This window comes from Meriones unguiculatus, chromosome 21 (genome assembly GCF_030254825.1).
Source record: "Meriones unguiculatus strain TT.TT164.6M chromosome 21, Bangor_MerUng_6.1, whole genome shotgun sequence".
Lineage (NCBI taxonomy): Eukaryota > Metazoa > Chordata > Mammalia > Rodentia > Muridae > Meriones > Meriones unguiculatus.
The window spans coordinates 10,478,468-10,500,464 of record NC_083368.1 but is presented as its reverse complement, the minus strand read 5'-3'; the positions used below and the strand labels follow the sequence as shown (position 1 = coordinate 10,500,464).

General features: G+C 40.3%; 1 protein-coding gene across 3 annotated transcripts in view; it reads right to left on the bottom strand.

Moving 5' to 3' along the window:
• Positions 1-256: 256 nt before the first annotated feature.
• Positions 257-21,997, bottom strand: part of Tnip3 (TNFAIP3 interacting protein 3) — an 87,445-nt gene continuing 65,704 nt past the window's right edge. For 2 of the 3 annotated variants that reach the window (XM_060373823.1, XM_060373824.1), the window contains 2 exons: positions 17,516-17,572; positions 257-942 (listed from right to left, as the gene is read on the bottom strand). In XM_060373823.1, the coding sequence (XP_060229806.1) occupies positions 898-942; positions 17,516-17,572 (102 nt within the window). In that variant the 3' untranslated portion in view covers positions 257-897. Of the gene's footprint in view, positions 943-17,515; positions 17,577-21,997 lie in introns of all 3 variants that reach the window. The other variant, XM_021653053.2, reaches the window with a different exon arrangement.

Genomic DNA, 21,997 nt, shown 5'->3' with positions numbered 1-21,997 from the left:
TAGGTTAATTAGTTCAAAAAGCCATAGTTAAGTTTCCTAAACCATTACTCAAATTCACCAGCTGGCAAAGAGACAGAACCTCAATTCATGTATTTGGCAGTTCTTACTAACTCCATGCAGATAGAAGGAAGGCTGTCACCATCCTGTCAGGATGTTACCCTTCCATAAGCCACTCTACATAAAGATGAAAGAGGCTCACAAGTTCTGACAAGCTTAAAAGTGATACACTGGAAGAACTGTTTCATGTTTATCCTTTTATTCAGTTTAACTTATTTAGTCAGGGGAAGTCTAGAGGTCCTTTGATTGTCTATTCACATTCATTTAGTTTCAAGTTCAGTAATAATGAGCATATCACCTAGTCCAGCTGTCAAAACAATGAAAAACCAAGTTAGCCATTATGAAAACAAGGTTTTCTTCCAGAGACTACACAGTGTGTTATTAAATTTTTTTTAGTTGAAGAAATGGGCTGATCTGGCATTCTAGTTACAACCCAGGTTGGCCTTGAACTCCCTGTAATCCTGCCTGAACTCCCCATGGAATTATATGATGTGCCACTGTGCTTGGCTTAATATGTGTACATTCTAAATCAGTATAGAATGTCACGCCACCATAGCTGAAGTCATTTAAGTTCTGGAGTCATCTTCGCAAACCCATCAGTGGTTAGTTGAAGAGAGTTTCGAGGAGAAGCATGTAATCAGCTGTCCTGTGTCATTGTGGAGAAAAGCTCAGCGTGGCTGCAGAGTATCTTCCTGTTCTATTGTGTCTCAGTGGTCCTGACTTTTCCTCTATCCAGGACACAGGGAAGGAAATGCAAGCAGATCTCAAAGGAGAATATTCACAGCTGTCCTGAAGAAGCAAAGTGGCCATAGCTGAGAGCCCACCGTCCATTCCGCTCTGCTAGCATGCATCTCTACCGGTTGAATTTCCTTTCTGAAGAGAAACCTATGAAGGACAGTAAGAAAATAATTCACATTAAATTTTTAAATTTCATTTTCTTCTGCCTTAGGGATAAATAATGTAATCTTCTGGGTCAGCAAAAAGGAAAGATGTTTTACTTGTGAACTGCTCACATGCTTTCAAAGATGGGAAATAGATGGTCAGTGTTTCAAGTACTAACATGCTTACCATTTGGGGCAATTGATCGTGGTCTAATTCTAATTATGAATGGGGAGGAACATTCTGTATTGGAATTTTCATTCTCGCTGGCATTCTGATGGCTTTGGCATGTGCTTGTAAAAGTAAGTCATTTTTCACAGTTGCCAGTTAGGCTCACCCCACCCCACCCCAACCCCCACCCTCACCCCTGTCTCAAAGAGAGAGCACTTTCCAGTCATACAAAAGTGTCTGATTAAAATGTTTCCACAGTACACACCTAAAATCCAGCACTTGAGAGGCTGAGGGGGGAGGACCAGCTGGCAGTGCACAGCAACATCCTGTCTCCAAAAAACTAAAAGAAGGATAAAACAGGACTAGTCGTACTGCGAATGCCACAGAAAACACTGTAACTTTTACGATTGGTTAGTGCAGTGTGAAGGCTAAGATGAAAGTGTTGACATATTTCATAGGTTTTGGATAGCATACTGTAAGTGAGCATGACAAAGAAGGTAGAACTTTATACACGGCAACAGGAAGCAAGCATAAAATATGTCATTAAAGAGAATGTCTCATTTATTCACTATGACATAAAAATATATTGACTATTTATATTTGATACCCAGAATTCAGAATACCTAAGACAATGAAAAACTAACATCTTGGTAAAAAACAAATGAAAAACCAGGAAGAAAATGTTAGTTTCCTTCATCTAAAGAAACATCTTTTCCAATAGATGAAGACCATTCCAGAAAACCAGAACCAATCAAAATGAAGCGAACAAGTGATGAGGGGGTGTCCAACCCAAACTGATGTATCTACACCACAACCCCTGTACCTATAGACAAAGAATCGCAGGCATGTAAGGTATGCTGCTAGTCAAACAACCCAGGAACCTGCTACAGAGGGCCTCTGAAAGCCAGAAGAAGAAAACAGGAAACAACCTAGGAAACTGCCACAGAGAGCCTCAGAAAGCCTCTGCCCTGCAGACTATCAAAGCAGATGCTGAGCCTGATGGCCAAATGTCAGGCAGAGTGAATGGAATTTTATGTAAGAAGTGGGAAATAGTAAGAGCTGGAGAGGACAGAAACTCCACAAGGAGAGCAACAGAACAAGAAAATTTGAACACAGGGAACTAACCAGAGACTCATACTCCAAACAAGGACTATTCACGGAGATAACCTAGAACCCCTGCACAGATGTAGCCCATGGCAGTTCAGAGTCCAAGTGGGCTACATAGTAATGGGAAGAAGGACTGCCTCTGACATAATCTGATTGGCCTGCTCTTTGATCACCTCCCCCTGAGGGGGGAGCAGCCTTACCAGGCCACAGAAGATGACAATGCAGCCACTTCTGATGAGAACTGATTGTCTAAGATCAGAAAGAAGGAGAGGAAGACCTCCCCTATCAGTGGACTTGGGGAGGGGCATGCATGCAGAGAGGGGAGGAAGGGTGGGATCTGGAGGGGAGGAGGGAGGGGCTTATGGGGGGATACAAAATGAACAAAGTATAATTAATAATAATAAAAAAATAAAAAAGAGTCTTCAAGGGAAAACAAAAACAAAACAATTTGTTATTCAATACCAAATGGTCAGCCTTGAAATAACCTATAAACAAGTAACATTATATAGATTTAGTGGGTTATAATTATATATTTAGGACTATATATGTTTACTTATATTCCTATATATTTTTAAATCATTATTATATGGGTAAACATACAGACATGTAACAACAATTAAAAATATAGGCCATGAATTTGAAAAAGAGTGAGAGGGTACATGGGAAAAATTAAAGGGAGGAAAAAGAAAGGGAAAACAATGTAATTATACCATAATTTTAAAAAGTTAAAAATAAACAGGTTTCAGAAACTGTGACCATCTTAAAAAAGCTATCTGAAGAAGTGTTGTGACAGTGAGGAGAGGTCACTATACATTCCTTCAGAAATAAGATGCAGAAATGTTATTTAATACACATGCCTTAACAAGAATATAAGATGCATGTAATAGTGTGATATGACACACTTCTTATTAAAGTAAATCATAATAGTGGAGAAGCCAGAACTGGAAGCTTTCTTCACATTGGGAAGATAAATAATCTTTTTCTTTTTCATTTAAATTCTTTTTTTATAATTTATTCATTTTACATCCCAATTGTAGACCCCTCCCTCATTTCCTCATGGTCCCACTCTCCCTCTCTCTTCCTCCTATTTCTCAGAAAGGGGGGACTCCTCCTCTACTATCATCTATCAGGTCTCATTAGGACTGCTTGCATCCTCTTCCTCTGTGGCCTGGCAATGGCCATACACCAGGGGGAAGTTGATCAAAGAGCAGGCAACAGAGTCCACATTAGAGACAGCCTATGATCCCCTTACTAGGGAACCCACATGGAGACTGAGCTGCCTATTGGCTACATCTGAGCAGAGGGTGCAGGTCCTCTTCATGCATGGTCCTTAGGTGGTGCAGAAGATAAAAAATTTTAACATTGAAGCATAATGTACTGAGGTAACCAAGGGGAGTTAGGACTGAATACACTGATGGCTCATCTACAGATGTGTTTAAATAGTCGTCTTGCCATTTGAGATAAATTTTGTGAGACAGGTAAAGCTACGATCTTTATCACCTTGCTTTGAAAAGAGGCTATGGCTATGAAATAATCTATAGCAGAATGGAGATTTGACAAAACCAAAGCCACACCTTTTGATTTTTGTAGGGAAGGCAGAATTTTCCTGAAACCTAAGCAAGCAACCTTTCCATTTGAGATGCAATAATATACAACTTGTTTTCCTTCCTGAAGGTATTTAGTTTGAATTTGAGAGAATATAAACAATTTGCTAATTTAAGTTGCTAATTACATAACATACCATGAACATATGTTCATCCATCTATCATCTATCTATATTCTGTCTGTATAGTTTTCTATTATCTATCATCTGTTTCTATTATATCTCTCATCTATTTTCTGTATATTATCTATTATCTATCAGTTCTTATCAACTATTTATCATCTTTAGCAAAATCACTGCATTGATTGATAAGCTGAACTTTTGATCAATTTGTGTGTTAATTACTACTAGAATAATTAAAAATGTATTTTATCAGAAAAACTTTTTAATTATCTCTACTGGTTATTATACTAAGTATAATTATAAACATCCTGTTTCTTATATCTCAGAGTAGGCCTTGTTATTTATTAGTTTTTGCATACTGACAGAAACAGAAAAATATCCAAATAGCCAGCTTTTTTCCACTAACATAAGCATTATCTCTAATGATGCAATGTAAAGGCAGTTATAAAAAGCATAGAAATGTAAAATTAAAGATGCTGGCTTTCAGAATAAGATCATTATCATTTATTTGAATGAAAAGCATTCATGTTTGATTCTATTTTATTTACCTATCATGTAGCTCAGGACAGCTCCTGTTCTTGGTCCTAATGTGGGATTTGCTCTCAGGCTTTCCTATGTGCTGGCCAGTAATCAGCTGTATGCTTGTCGACAAGTTGTTTTATCTTTCTGTGCTTCAATGTTTATATTTATAAAATATGGACAATAACAGTACTCACTTAAGAGGCTTACTATGAAGCTTAGACAAAGTAGGATATGTATATGCAGTATGGTCTTCATGTTTGGAATGAAGTGGGAGAAGTTCTGGAAATACAGTAGGGCCTTTGCGTATGTGGCTGGGTGGGGAAGAGGTGGCACTCCTTGGAGAGACCCTTCTCTCCATAGAACCAATGCATTCAGCCTAAGAGGGAATTTGGCATGAGAAAGATGGTCATGTGGAGTGAAGGTAGCAACAGGAGCTGTGCTGACTGCCATGGCTATTTCTAATATTCACTTGACCAGATTTCTTCACCTAAAAGAGAGGCCCCTGGGCATGTCTGTGAGCGTGTTTCCAGAAAGGTAAAATTGAGCTGGGAAGAAGTAGTTGAATATGAGAAGAGCCATCCCATGAACCAGGGATCTGGACTGAATAAAACAGAGAGGGGGTGGACCACAAGCATTCACCTCTCTCTGCTTGCTGACGGCTGGCACAATAAAACCAGCTCTCTCCTGCTCCCAAAACGTGCTCTCTACCATAGTGGAAAGAAACTGAGCCAAAATAAAGCCATGCTTTTTGTGTTGCTTTTTGTTAGATATTTTTTTACAGTGATTAGAAAAGCAATTAATAGTCAGAATACCCAAACTGTGCCAAGTTGAAAGACGCAAGGAAGAGACCCCTTTACAGAGTTTTAAGGGATCATGACCTTGCCAACACCCTGATTTTAAACCACTATGAAAAACGTCTGAAACCACCTAGTTTTGGGTCTGTGTGTTTCTATTCCTACAAACCAAATAAAGTTAATGTTCAGTATGCTAGAAACGGCCAACTATGATGTTTAGGCTCTGGTCTTCTCTACTTCTAGCAAAGTCCTTATTTCATAACTTTTTCACTCGTTAACCAAACTTCAGTTCTGCACTACATGAGAAGTTGGCAACGCACTCAAGAGCCAGGCATGCACTGCAGCCAGCCAGAGCTCTCTTGACATTTGAATAAAGCAAACAAATAGCATGTTTTCAAGATGTACTGATTCTGTTATGCCATAGCTGTTCTTGAAACATGGAAGCAATTTTGTATCCATCAGCACTTGAAAGGACATGGAAATCTGCTTTGTAAAATCACCTTTGTAAACAGAAGCTGTCACACATTAACATCTGTGGATTTCAACACATGAAAAAGCTCATTGCTTTGTGATGTTCAGTGAGGATGCAGGAGAGTCTCCATTGCCTTGGAGATGTTCATTTACTTCAACGTGCCTCTCAAGGATTAAAAAATAACCACAGACAGTAGATGAGATCAAGGCTGGAAGCTAGTTGGCTGGAAGATTAAACCAGGTGGTACTCTGCTCCACCCTATGTATAGCCCTCCTCACTCTGTGAGCATATTTTCCTCCTAAACAGGTTCCTGGTATCCAAATGTGGGCCCCAAAGATCTTTCCCAAATAACCCAAAACCTTCTTCCAGGATTCAGCTAGTCTCTGCAGAACTGGGGGTCCTTCAGAAGACATTTTGTGGGATGGTGAAGGATGTAGGTGGAATCAGATTGTGCCAGCTGTACTGTATGAAGCCCACACATAAGAGCCCTATAGATTACAGAGGGAAGAGAAGAGCGCATCTATGGGCAAGAAGCTTACAGCTCCTGTTGATGTCAAGAACTGGCTTAGAAAGAACATTCTAAATCTACTCTGGCCTATCCCAGGGATGCTTATCAAGGTAAAGAATGGTCTATAACAGTTTCTAAGTGTGATTTATAAAAATTTACATGCAGCATGTAACTCTATTTCTGTACCTGGAAAAAAGTGTTTAAAATTCGCACTGTTAAAAATTGGTGTTAACAGGGTCTTTTCTGAGACTGACATTCAACCAAGGACCATGTATGGATATAACCTAGAACCTCCACTCAGATGTAGCCTGTGGTAGCTCAGTAACCAATTGGTTTCCCAAAGTGAGGGGAACAGGGACTATTTCTAACAGGAACTCAATGACTGGCTCTTTGGTCTCCCCACCCCCGAAGGGAGGAGCAGTCCTGTTAGGCCACAGAGGAGGGCTTTGCAGCCAGTCCTGAAGATACCTGATAAAACAGGATCAGATGAATGGAAAGGAGGTCCCCCCTATCAGTGGACTTGGAAAGGGGCACGGTGGAGATGAGGGAGGGAGGGAGGGACTGGGAGGGAATGAGGGATCGGGACACAGAGTTAATAAAATGTAACTGATAAAAAAAATAAAAATAAAAAAAAGAAGTTATTGTATAAAAAAAATTGGTGTTAAATTTTTTAGAAGAAGAAGGGAGGGTGAGATTAGGAGGAGAAGAGGCAGGGTGAGATTAGGAGGAGGAGATTAGGAGGAGAAGATTAGAATTTGTATCACAGCTGGGATACAAATTGAATAAATAATAATAATAATAATAATAAATTTTGCCATTAATCTCCTGTTTACCTTTTACACTGTTTGATTGTACCCTACAGGTATCTCTGTGTGACACAGTGAAGGGAAAGAATTGGAAAAAAATTGACCGACTTCAAAAAAAGAGAGTTGGAAGTTCACAAAGGTAGTGATAGGATATTTTAAAAGTACAAGAACGAAAGGACGGAAGGAAGATGTTATCTGGAGAAAATTCCAAGCCAGCTATAGCTCCAACTCTACAGCAGGAAGAGAGGCAGAAGTCTCTTCCAAAAGGTCAGCCAGAGAGCTCTGTCAAGAGACTGGCAGTCCTGTCCTCAGGCTAAGCCAGGGGCCTCAGCAACCTCAAATTCGGTTGCAGGTTCTGGTGAGCCAAAGGTCCCTGCAATGTTTAGGAATCTCATTCGTAGCTCAGTAGGACTTGGATGACAGGGGCCAGGTGCCATTTAGAACAACAACCTACTGCTGAAAGCAGCTGTCCTGGTGATCTTAACACAGAGGGAAAAAAAACACTAGACCCCAGAAACCTAAATTTAATTTGCCAAAGGGCAATAGTCTCTGAAGGCAGTTATGAAATGCTGGTGTACAGATGATGACATGGCTAAAGTACCGAGCTCTGCCATGAGCTGCCAGGAGCAGATTTAACGAATGGAAATAACCCCGGGGTCTGATTGCCCTGAGACTAAGGTCACGCAACCTCTAGAGCCACTCATTTCTGGACACTGCTATAGAATCTAAGAATTCTGAAGCCCTGCGGGCTGCTTGACACCCTCAGCTGCATCTTTCCATCAAGGAAATTACACCCTTAGGAGGCCTTGAAATCCCAAACACAAGTCCCCGCAAAAATGACAGCATTGGAGAGAATAAATGTCTCTAAACAAAGGAGAACTGGCAGGAAATTCATCACATCCCACACAGAAAACCAGCCCTTTGTATACAGACAGGCCAGAAGGTACAGATCAAACAGTGATCTAGCCAGGCACAATCAACAAAATTACAAAGATTGGCTAGTATCTTTCAATGACAACCTTAAATGTAAGTGGTTGTCACCTCAGACTAGATTCCTGGATTTTTTTTTTTTTTTTGGATGACTGGATTATAAAACTAGATCCAATCATCTGTTGTCTCCCAGAAACACAGATTGCTGGCAAGGACACCCACAGACTGAGAGTCAAAGAACGAAAGATAATAGATCCAACTGCAGGTGCAGAAAGCAAGACAAGGCTCTTCACGAACTAAAGAATTACACAGAAGACCCAAATCAATGAAATTGTACATCAAAGGGGGGAATATTACAACACATGCCAGTGAAATCCAGAGAATCATATGGAAAAATTAAGAAGGAAACTAGAAAAAATGGATAAGTTCTCAGACACATATACTCTACAAAAAAAAGATTGCAAAGATATATTTAGGAAACAAATAGATCCAAACAAATGACGGGTTTAAAATAGTAATTAAAGTTCTGCCTATAAAGAGAAACTCAGGACTAGAAAATTGATAGCAAATTCTACAAAACATTTAAGAAAGCTAGCACGAGTATTTCTCAAACTAGTCAACAAACAGAAAAGGAAGGAAAACCACCAAGATCATTCAATGAAGCTCATATTACCCCCAAACCCAAAGAGAATACGGACAAAACTGATGCATAAGTCATCATCATAGTTCCTTCATAAACACAGATGCACAAGTCCTTGCCACATTTTTTGTGAATTGAATAACACGTTATGAAGATTATGGGATTTAGGGCTGGTTCCATCCACATAAGTCAACATTGTAAAAAAAAAACTTCAAGACAGAGATTACAAAATATTCTCAAATGAATGCAGAAAATGCATTTAATCAAAGTCAGCATCCCTTTATGAAAAAAGCCACAAAGACAGTGATGATAGGACTAATATACTTCAATGTAAAAAACACATTTTCAACAAAACCTATAGTCATCAGAAAGAAGGAAGAAGGGGAAGGGAGGGCAATAGAGACCTGTGACACGCAAGTAGAAGGGAGGACCAGAAGACAGGTCGGAATGATGGAGGGAAATGAATAAAACAAAAATATAAAGAAAAATATGTTTTAAAATACCACAATGAAACCCATTATGGTTTAGGCAAACTTAAAAATAAAATTTTAAATGTAGCCCTGCTTGTAAAAACAAATCAAATTTTATACATGAAGTTCTTTCCAAATAAATATCCCAGGTATAAAAAAAATCCTGTAATTTCAGCTTTAATTTTTATAACAAGAATAATTATAATGGAAGATACTAGGATATTATTATTATTTTCATTAATTAAAGATAAAAATATAAACTTGTCAGCAGCCAGGAAACTAATAGCAACAATATTTTCTGATTTTTAAGGTGCACAGATCAATCAATGGCATATGAAATATCAATTTTTTTTATATTTACCATAGGGTCAAATTTTAATACTTCTAGAAATATACTTAGGAAAGAAATCAGTGTAAAAAAAAACACCTCAGTAGCAGAAGCATGTATTTATTAATGAGAAAAAGGGTAAAGAAGATACGGGTTATATACATGAGAGAACAGTTTTCAACCTTAACATAATGAAACCCTGTCATCTACAGCAGAATAGATAGAATTGAAGGTTGTCATGTTAAGTAAAATGAGCCAGATGGGAAAAAAACACAGATGTTCTCTTTTACAGATGAAAACTAAGCCCTTACATCTCACAACAGAGGAGAGCACTGTAGTAATCACTCAATGCCAAGATGTCTAGATTGGGTTGAGCCATAGGAATGCCTGTGAGGGATTTTTATATTGAGGGTAATTGAGGTGGGTGGAGCCACTCTGAAAGTGAACAGTGCCATTTCATAAGCTGGGCGCTGGACAAAATGAAAAGGAGAGGTCAACCCATTGATCCAGAGTGTAAGCCAAACTAGGAGCCAAATGAAGCCTTTCCCCTTTAAGTTGCTTTCATTAGGGTACTTTTTCACAGGAACAGGAATATAACTAAGACAATGTATGATTAAAATTTTTAAACCTATGATTTCTTAGTAATATTACTGTTTAATTGTTATATGGAAATTCTAAAATTAGGGTGCATCTCTGGAATGAGGGAGGTTTCTAGGAGTCTACGGGGATGACCCTGTCTGAGACTCCTGGCAGAAGGTGATATGAAGCCCGAAATCACCACTTCCTGTAGCCAGGTGGGACTTCTAGTGGAGGAAGAGGACACCAACCCACACATAAAACCTTTGACCCAATATTTGTCTTGCTTGCAAGAAGTGTAGAGATAAAGATGGAACAGAGATTGAGGGAACAGTCAACCAATGACTGACCCAACCTGAGGCCTTCCCCATGGGAGACAGCCAACTCCACTGACACTATCAGTGATACTCTGCTATGCTTGCAGACAGGAGCCTAGCAGAACTGTCTTCTGAGAGGCTTCTTCTAGCAGCTGATGGAAACAGATGCAGAGCATCACAGCCAAACAATAGGCTGAGCTCCGGAAGTCTTGTGGAAGAATGGGAGAAAGCATAGAAGAGGCTGGAGAGATCAAGAACACCATAAGATGACCTACAGAGTAAACTAACCCGAGGCTATGGGTGCTTGCAGAGACTGAACCACCAACCAAAAAGCATGCTAGGGCTTGACGTAGTCCCCCTACACATATGTAGCAGATGTGCAGCTTGTTCCTTGTGTGGGTCCCCTAACAATTGGAGCGGGAGCTGTCTCTGACTCTGTTCCCTGACTTGGCATCCCTTTACCATAGCTGGACTGCCTTGCCTGACCTCAGTGAGAGAGGATGTGCTTAGTCTTGCTGAGACTTGATGTGCCAGGGTGGATTGGTAGCCATGGGGAAGGCTCCCCTTATTTGAGGCAAGGGGAAAGGGTGATTGGAGGAGGTGTGGGAGGGTGGAACTGAGAAGAGAGGAGGGAGGGGCTGGAATCAGGCTGTAAAGTGATTAAATAAATTAATTAATGAAAAGAAACACACACACACACACAGATCTATAGATCTAAAGGGACTTTCCAGTCAGATGAACCAAAGCACAGCAAGATTCTCTAGTAAAGTTAATGAAAACACATGAATCATTGTGACAAGAATGATTTCAGGGACTTGATGAATATAGCCGGGCTTGAGCTTTGAAGTAGTTACAAAGGAGAGAGGGAGCAGTAGAAACACAAAAATTCTGAGTAAGGGATTTACTTAGAATCCCTATCCTGCAATATACAGCCACAGTCATTGACAGGGCTGTGTGAAAACAGAGAATAGCAGTTTCAACAGCAGCTACCCTGAGGAATTCTGCCAGACTTTTCATGCACAGGTGAGTTAATGATATATTTACTAATACTTGCATATAGTACTGTGTCTTTGACTTGTCATATTCTAAATATCAAATGAAGAAAACATAATAAATTCTACTTGTGTTAAATGGTTTTTATCCCAGATACTCTAAATCTGTTAGAAGAAAAAGTGGGGAAGAGCCTAGAACTCATTGGCACAGGAGACAACTTCCTGAACAGAGCACCAACAGCACAGGCTCTAAGAGCAACAATCAATAAATGGGGCCTCATGAAGTTGAAAAGCTTCTGTAAAGCAAAGGACACCGTCATCAAAATGAATGCCTACAGATTGGGAAATAATCTTTACCAACCCTCTACCTGACAGAGGGCTAATATCCAGGATACATAAGGAACTAAAGAAGCTGAAAAGCAGCAAACCAAGTAATCCAATTTAAAAATGGGGAACAGAGCTAAACAGAGAATTCTCGATAGAGGAATATCGAATGGCAGAGAAACACTTAAAGAGATGCTCAACCTCATTAGCCATTAGGGAAATGCAAATCAAAACGACTCTGAGATTTCACCTTACACCCATCAGAATGGCCAAGACAAAAAACTGAAGTGACAACACATGCTGGAGAGGTTGTGGAGAAAGGGGAACCCTCCTCCATTGCTGGTGGGAATGTAAACTGGTACAACCACTTTGGAAGTCAATCTGGCGCTTTCTTAGACAATGAGGAATAGTGCTACCTCAAGACCCAGCTATACCACTACTAGGCATATACCCAATATTTGCACATGGACATTTGCTTAACCATGCTTATAGCAGCTTTATTTGTAATAGCCAGAACCTGGAAACAACCCAGAAGTCCATCAACGGAGGAATTGGTACAGAAATTGTGTTATTTTTACACAATGGAATACTACTCAGCAATCAAAAATGAGGAAATCATGAAATTTGCAGGCAGATGGTGGCTCTAGAAAATATCATTCTGAGTGAAGTATCCCAGAAGGAGAAAGACAAACATGGTATATGCTCGCTTATATAGACCTATAAGATATGATAAACATAATGAAATCTATACACCTAAAGAAGATAAACAAGAAAGAAGACCCCAGGTAAGATGATCAATCCTCACTTAGAAAAACAAATGGGATGTGCATTGGATGTATGTCAGGAGTCTACCACAGAAGGCATCTGAAAGACTCTACCTAGCAGTGTTTCAAAGCAGATACTAAGACTCATAACCAAACCTTGGGCAGAGTGCAGGGAATTATATGAAAGAAGGGGAGTTAGTATGACATGGAAAGGATAGGAGCTTCACAAGGACCAAATATATTTGGGCACAGGGGTCTTCTTGGAGACTGACACTCCACCAAGGACCATGTATGGATATAACCTAGAACCTCTGCTCGGATGTAGCCCGTGGTAGCTCAGTAACCAATTGGTTTCCCATAGTAAGGGGAACAGGAACTATTTCTGACAGGAACTCAATGGCAGGTTCTTTGACCTCCCCAACCTCCCAAGGGAGGAACAGTCCTGCTAGGCCACAGAGGAGGACTTTGCAGCCAGTCCTGAAAATACCTGATAAAACAGGGTCAGATGAAAGGGGAGGAAGTCCTCCCCAATCAGTGGACTTGGAAAGGGGCAGGGAGAAGATGAGAGAGGGAAGGTGGGATTGGGAGGGAATAAGGGAGCAGGATACAGCTGGGATACACAGTTAATAAAATGTAACTAATAATAAAAAAATTAAATTAATTAAAAAAATGGTTTTTATCCCCTCCTTTGGAGCAACTGTGTTGTTTATAGAATGTCTATTTTAATTATAATAAAAAAATTAGAAAAGCCATAATGCATGCTGTGAGCTTATAGGAAGATGAAATTATTGAGAATTAAGTGCTTAGATAATTATCCAAATGAAAGCCTACATACTCATTTTTAACATTTTAATATAGTGATGGAAGTAGGCTGTTGATTGAAATTGAAAATCCATGCAAGGTACTTGATTCGAGTATGAGTCTCTGGGAAGACCCTTGTGTTCAAATTTTCTGGTTCTGTTGCTCTCCTTGTGGAGTTCCTGTCCTCTCCAGATCTTACTATTTCCCACTTCTTACATAAGATTCCATGCACACTGCCCAACAGTTGGCCATAAGTCTCAGTGTCTGCTTTGTTAGTCTGAAGGGCAGAGCCTTTCAGAGGCCCTCTGTGGCAGGTTCCTAGTACCATGCATGGAGATAACCTAGAACCCCTGCACAGATGTAGCCCATGGCAGTTTAGTGTCCAAGTGGGTTACATAGTAATGGGAAGAGGGACTGCCTCTGACATAATCTGATTGCCCTGTTCTTTGATCACCTCCCCCTGAGGGGGGAACAGCCTTACCACGCCACAGAAGATGACAATGCAGCCACTCCTGATGTGATCTGATAGACTAAGATCAGAAGGAAGGAGAGGAGGACCTCCCCTATCAGTGGACTTGGGGAGGGGCATGTGTGAAGAAGGGGGAGGGAGGGTGGGATTAAGAGGGGAAGAGAGAGGGGCTTATGGGGGATACAAAGTGAATAAACTGTAATTAATAAAAAAAAGAAATTGAAAACTGGAGGTTTGCAATCCTATGTATAAAAGAATCTAAATTTAGTGTTAAATTGCACTGTGAAATTTAGATATTATTAAAATTCTCCAAGGCTCAGTTACCTCCCATATGAGCCAGCATAAAATAAATCTATGTTATAGTATTGCTTAAGATAAACAATGCTATAAAACTACTTGAGTTGGTACATTACAGGTATTTTTCTTGATTGTAATGTTATCCTTGTAGACACTGTTACGTTACAAGTTTATGTATCACAAAGCTTGTTATATTTTCTTAGGAAGGTATGTCAGTAGATCTTATCTGATGCATAAGTTATGATGCATAAGTTTCATTTTAAATATTTTATTATTTAAGTTGGGAATATCATCCTAAGTAATTCATATTTTATGTGATTATTATCTTCTCTAACTTTGGCTTAGGAGGTCTTTGGTAATGATGTGTACATTACTGATTGGTGACTTCTCTAGAGTAATTGTATTTTCTAGTGACTAAAAATGTAGCACATGGAAATAATATTTTATTTTCATTGCAGACCAATAGAAAGTGGAAAGTTATACCACGTCACAATTCAATGGACTTTCGAACTACAGACAGTATGCAGTGGTCCTGGTTAGCAACAGACCTTTCTAATAAATTTCTTCATTATGGAGGGAACCCAAAATCTTACTGATTATATTTGTAGTCTTTGTGTAGTAGAAAGCAAAGCAAAACGAAAGTCTAGTAGGCATGTGAAAAAAATATTTTCAGAAAAATATGGATGTTTTATTACAGAATTTTCAGTTTTTTATGTTTCTTTATGATACTAGTATAATCTATGGCCTTTCCTGCTCCACGTTAATTGTCAAACTGACAAACTCTTGGATCACCTAAGAGATGAGCCTCTAGGTATGCCCGTGGAAACGCTTTTGATTGTATAAATTGAGGCTGGAAGAACTGCCCACCGTGGTGGCGCCATTTCCTGACTGGGCTCCTGTTCAGAAAGGGAACATGAGGGGCAGCATGTCTCATTTCCATCTCTGCTTATTGACTGTGAATGCAGCATGAGAAGCTGTCCCATAGCCTGCCACCATGACTTCTCTGTGATTGTACAGTATAACCTCAAACTGTGAGCTCAAATAAGCCCTTCCTTCTTAATTTTCTTTTGTCAGAGCATTTCATCACAACAGAGGAGAAACTAAGACAGAAATTAGGACCTGAAAGAGAAGTGGGGTGATGGCTGTATAGACATAATAATGTAGCTTTTTCAGGTTTGGAGCTAGGTTATCACATACCATAGTTTGGTGCTTTCGATCACAAAAACCCTAGAATTCTGGAAAGAGAATTTAATGGCCATTTTGCTGGGATTTTGGGAAACAAAAATGCTAAGAAAAATAAGGACAATGTAGGCCTGGCTCATGAGGTCCCAAAGAACTAGGTGGCTTCCATGCGATGTTTTGATAAAGAATCTGACTGCAGTCTACCTGTGTCCGGAGACTCTGAGTGAAGCTGAATTTAAAGACAATTGGCTAATTTGCTTAGTGGAGGAAGAGATTATGAACAAGCTTACAGTTTCACACCAAGAGTGCCGACAACAAAGCACCCACAATTGTTCAAGAGAACAATCTCCACTGAAAAGAAAGATGGCACTCCGCACTTGAACAGTGACTTCAAGATCAAACCTGCTCATTAAAGGTTCCAATTTATAAAAAAATGAAAATGTACATTGTTGTCGGTTGTTCTGATGTTAATTACTGACCCTCTGTGTAAACCTGCCTAAGTTGTTGTGCCTGATTGGCTAATTAAACAACCTATATCTGGGAGGGCAGAATGGGGTAGGCATGGCTAAGGTTTCCTGGCTTTGGAGAATCCCAGGAGGAATCATGGGAAGAACCAGACTGATGAGAAGAAAGGAGGGAGGAGGACACCAACATGATTTAGCATGGAAAAGAAACAATGTGGAGCCTGGAGAAAGGATCCCAATATTGACATGAAAAAGCTCAGATGAAGAATAAAAGCAAGTATTTATAAGATTATGGATGGAAGATAGGATGGTTAAGGAGGATGGCATTGGACGGGGGTTAGGAGATGGATGCTGAAGTGATTTATACAGCATAGGTAGGAATATTTGCCAGGCCCAAGGTAAATAAAGCAATTATAACATATAACAAGTGTCTGTGTCTTATTATTTGTGTATCGGATTAGATAATACCCCCATGATAATCTTAGGGCTAATAACAAACATTATGTAGCTGAACACTCACCTTTTCTTTAGAATTTACAACATAAATTGAAGGAGTAAGCCCGAACTGAGAAAGTAGCTGAGGGAGTTCCCTGTTCCTCAAAAACAGGAGCTTAGGAGAGAGTTTTCCCAAGGTCAGCACACAGACGCTGACATGAGTGTGGTCCAAGCATTGCAAGTCTATCTAATGATGGCAGTGTCATCCACATGGTGTTGGGCTAGGGGCATGAAAGACAAGGCTGCAAGAGTCCTGCTCCAGCCAGCGGTTTCAGAGGGCAGTCGAGGCCAGGCAGTGTGTGGCAGGATCCATCTCTCTGCCAGGAGGTCTTCAGAGACCATTGTGGGACACCTAGGTTGAAGCAGAGACTCCAGGATATTTGAGATGCCAAGAACTTGTGATATTTACAATGGAGACCCATGAAATGGACTGATCCTGGGCCAAGACAGAGGCTATGTGCACTGCAGGTGGCAGAGCTGGAGGGGTGAAGCATGTTCAAAACAAAATTCATTATCTCAGATGACATTTCAAGTAAAAGTTGAAACTACAGAGCTGAGCTTGAGGTTTCTAGAAAAATCCACATGTCTGGAAATGAACTAGGTACAGTCACAGTGTGTGTAATGGAAGGCCTTAAATGGATGAGAATGAAAGGATTCTGCTTATAACTTAATTCATAATATCTATTCCTGGTCAGCCTCAAAGCACTGTGCAAGCCAGCAGAAAGTAAGGCTGCTTTTAGAAAGAAGCAGGGATAATAGTAAACTCAAGGAAAATGAGATTTGCAGGCACTTTGGAGTATTTTGCAGATGGCATTTAGTATTTTTCCAGCACGGTGTGAGGGGGTTGCTGTAAACAGTTCTGGACTAACAGAACTGCTTCCTTAGAGTCCCAAGGGAAAGCAGTTCTGAGCTTTGCAGTTCCTTTGTCTGCCAATGACATTCGAAACATCTGTTTGGCTGGGCTTGGTTATGCACACCTGTAACTCTGGCTCTTAGGACATCACAGCAGGACCACGAGGTAAGGCTCATCCTTAGTTATATAGTTATTTTGAAGCTATTGGTCTGCATAAGACCATGTCTCAAAAAAAAAAAAAAAGAAAGAAAAAAAGAAAGAAAAAAAGAAGAAGAAAAGTCTGCCTTGGAGCCTCCTGGATTGTGGGTTTGCACTTGTTCGGGGGTAGAATCAGAGTGCGGTAGCTGTCACTCTAAGTCTCCGACCCTGAGCCTGGAATAGGAGCAGAACAGAGCTGAGGCACATACTTCGGCGTCTCAACATTGTCTAAAGGAGCTCGCTCCACACCACAAACGAGAGTCGCATATGCAGCGTGACTTCACTAGAGCAGATGGGTGTTGAGAAGGCATTTCCCCAAAGATCCCATTTGTATGTAAATGTGAAAGAATGCCTGTTAAAGCTGTGGTCTTACCATGTGCCTTGTGCTGTGCATGGGGAGGAAGCTGGTTGGGAGCACTCCATTGATAGTCTGGCTGTGGGGAAAATAAAGCTCTGTTATAAAAACATAGACTTCAACAAAGGTAGCGGCATATTAAGATATAATTAAACTCTGTGGATTTTATTAAGCAGCCAATGTACAAATAAATCATTTTGAAACAAACCTTTTGCCAGTTTTCCTCATCTCACCTTACCTCAGCCCTCTGCGTATGCCTGTCTAGAATTCCTAGGACTTGGGAATTATACATTTTCTGTCTCTTTCCTTTCTCCCCATTTCTTTCTTTCCTTCTTTCTCTTCTTTTCTCCTCCCTCCCTCCAACCTCTCTCTTTTCTTGGCACTTCTGTTAACTTGACGTAAAGCAGAATCACAGGGGAAGAGGAAACTTCAACTGAGGCATCGCTTCCATCAGAGTGACATGTGAGCATATCTGTGGGGCGTTCTCTTGATCAACAACTGGTGTGGGAGAGCCTAGATTACTGTGGGTGGTGTCCACCCTGGGCCGATGGTCCTGGGATATAAGAAAGCAGGCTGTGGGGGCCATGGGGGACAAGCACCACTTCTTCATTGTCTTGGCTTTAGTTTCTGCCTCCAGGTTCCTGCCTGTGCTCCTCCTGTGGCTTCCTTCAGGGATGAACTGTGATGCATATGTGTTAGCCACATAAACCCTCTCCTCCCCAAGTCGGTTCAGTCAGTGTCCTCCCAAGTTTACATGTATATGTTGATTATCAGGCAACAAGGCAGCTGCACTGAATAAATGATACTTTATCATGTTGGTTAGTTTTATATCTTCTTGACACAATCCACAGTTATCTAGGAGGAGGAAAGCTCAATTGAGAACAATGCTTGCTCAGGATCTGGCTGTAAGCAAGCCTGCAGGGCATTTTAATTAACCCATTGTGGGCAGTGCCAGCCCTGGGCTGGTGGTCCTGAGTTCTAAAAGAAAGAACGTTGAATAAGCCATAGGGAGCAAATGATTAACCACACCACTTCATAGTCTCTGCATCAGTTCCTGTCTCCATGTTCCTGCCTTGACTTCCCTCAAAGAACTATGATTCAAGACACAGAAGCTGAATAAACTCCCCCCTCCCCCCAATTTGTTTTTGGTCATTTTGTGTAATCACAAATTACAGATTAGTCCTAAGACACTTATTGTCCTAAATTGCCAAGAAAAGTTCTAAGCCAGAATTCTAATTCTTTTACTTAACCTCTTAGAATGAAGGTTTGCCAGCTCTTCTGGTCTATAGGGTTGGTCCAGCTTTCTTCCCACACTCACCATGCTTCCTTTTTCCCATTCCACAAATAATACAGGACTTAAACTCAATTACTTAATTCTCCCCTAAATACAATGCAAAGAAAATTAGCCAACAAGAAAAATTTGCAAGGTTGCCACAAGAGCAAATTATAGTGGACAGCAAATACAAGGAGCGGCAAAGCTCATGTGTCACGGATTATTTAGTTATTTAGAAAGTCTGCCTTTGCTGCAGCTCACTCATCTCACGCCTTAGACACCTAAGCTCTTAGCTCCTCTGGCCCATGAAAAAGCTACAAGAGGAGATGAGATCAGCTCTGCTTCTTTATCTTCTCATTTATTTTTAGATGACTCAAGTAACACGTAGTGCATGTAAGTGACGCCTTATACTCCAGGAGAACTGCCAAAAGCAGGTAACGAAGTGTGATCTTGCCGACATCACTAGCTGTGATTTCATTCAAGCTTAGGTGTAAAGAAAGATGAATTATTCTTCTAAAATCTACCTCAATGTTGGGTTACACTGATTTCATTCCATAGAATACTGTTTGAAATGTAAGTCTTTACATTGCCTTCATCAAATGTTGGCCTTCTTTGGTGATAACTCCATGATCTGAAATTCCTCACTTCTTCTAACTGACAGGAAAGGTTGCTACACCATAGGACATGAATTTCTCCCTTCCACCTGTTAACGAGGATTGACAGAAGCAGCCAACCATCTCTATTCCTACATAAAGTTGACTTATTCCCGTACCTTGCATTTCCCAAGACTATCCAGTTTTCCAAACGGTAGGCCTAACTCTTTTTCCTTATGTTTCCCACATGCTTAATTTACTTCTCTATCCCTGAGAGAAAAGTTTTAAGGAATGATGGCTATGGTTGTAGAGCTCTCAAAGCATCTCTGGTGGAAACTGAAGAGCAGAAGAGCAGGCAACAAAGAGAGTGTAGCTGCGACCAGCGACTGGCCACATCAAGGAAAGAAGCAGGTCCAAAAAGAGACCTCAGTAAGTTCCAGTGTCCTTCTGCCACCCAACAAATCCTGTATGCTCCCACAGGAGAAAAGTTTGAGTTATACTCTCACACAAAAATAACCAGTGTTCCAGGCAACTGGAGAAATATATTTCTCTAAGTGCTTTAATAGGAAAACCCTGTTTCAAAGTATCAGGGTTATGGCATGATTACATTTTTCATAAAACCTAAAGGCAGGGAGAGTTATTTGTTTATTTCTAGATGCTGAAATGTATGACCATTCCACTTGAATGAGGGCTCCTCCCATACTGGTAAAGTAGAGTAGAACCAAACATGTTGATCAGAGGGCAGGAAATATTGCTATTCAGAACGACAGCAAGGGTGCTCTGGTTCTGACTCATTAAGGTTGATGGTCCAAATCAGTTCTATTTACAAATAACTATTCAACTGTCCCGGCAGACACAGGTACAAAGAAGAACTTTAGTGAGATACTTGGGTGTTCAAAGAAAATTCTTTTTTAACTGGAAAAGTTTAAACTATTTTGCATGTACATAGTAATATTTATGGTAATTCAACACCAGTTTATAACTGTTTGTTTTGACATATTTGTTTGTCATAATTGTTTGTTTTGACAATAGTAACTTTGTTTATCTTATATGTTAAAATGTACTTTAGGTGGTATCATATTTGATAATCGAGAATGGCCCATGTAAAATATGTTTTTTCAGGAAATTAAAGCTCAGTTTGGTATCTTTTATTTAATTTATTTATATCTATATGTCCCGTGAGTTCAGGTCCCAGGAATAATTGTCATGGACATGAACCATGAGAACAGTGAAAACTGGAAGTTAGGTAAAGGAGATCCTCTTATTTCAGAGACATACATCATTTCTACCAAAAGAAACTCCTATACAGTCATATGCTGGAAGAGGAAGTTTTACTCACTACATGCTCCCATGGATGCTGGCCTGGGGCTTTTGGGACGCATAAATCCCACAGATGGAAAACTAGGCCACAGTTACTGGTTGGGAGACACATCTGGGGAGAGTAAGAGTGTCTGTTTCCTGGAAGTAAGTGAAATTGAGAAGCCACAATGACACTTGCTGTATACAGCCAGCCTCTGTTTACATTCGAAGGCCTAGCCTAATCTAGCATAATACTCGCTCAAAACAATAAGTGCCAAAAAATCTTAGACGTGATAGAAGCGTCTCATGAAGTAAGTCTTGCCTAAGATGACACTATCATTACGGAAATTGTGAACAATTGAAAAGTATACACAGATAGCTTTGTTTTAAGCGTTCTCTTCATAGAAGGGCCTCATCAAAGGCAAACCATTAGAGACAGGGACTACACAGTGAGATTCCAGGCAGGCAATTAGTGATGAAGAGAAACAATGTCCATTTAGAGAAGCAGTAGAGCAGGATGCTTCAATGACAGACGGACATTCTGCTTTCCAGATTACATTATGCAAGTGACTGACACCAAAGAAGCACATTTCTCAGACGCTTGTGGGTTTGCTTAAACATACTTGGACACGTCCTGTGAGCCTGTGAAAAACTCTGAGAGTTACATGGCTGTCTTGACTTTCTCTGTAATTCCTTGTATTATCTGTTTACTGGCATTTTTTAGGCATGGTGAAAACTGAGGATGGTTCTGGACCATCTATTGCATTACCAGAAGAAGGTGTCATTGGGACCATGGGAGATGCTTTATGTGCGGGTCAAGATGTCTATTTTAGTCGCTTGCTTTCCTAGTATTTCTTTCTCCATCTGACAAGATTTTTGTTGTTGTTTTGTTTTTGGATTTTGGTTTTTTGAGGCAGGGTTTTTCTATGTAGCCTTGGCTATCCTAGAACCAGCTCTGTAGACCAGGCTAACCTCCAACCTATAGAGATCTGCCTGCTTCTGCCTCCCACGTGCTGGGCATATGCCATGCCCACCCTTCTAGCTGACAAGATTTTTCTACAGAAAAAAAAAGAGATTTCAAATCATTAGTTCTAAAGTTGATCTTGACCCAGCTATGAGGACACTCAGATGCCCAAGGGTGGGTGTGCTGCCAGCACTAAAGCCAATTGAAAGAGACTGCAACTGCTTGTGATATGCTGATTCTATTTTGAAATTTCCAAATGCAAGTTAGAAAGTCAGATAACTGTCAGTTGTTATCTGACAAATTTGTCAGGTCATATCATTCTGTCTTGGTAAAGCTATTTAAATATAAACACAGACTCTTCCACCACTTGC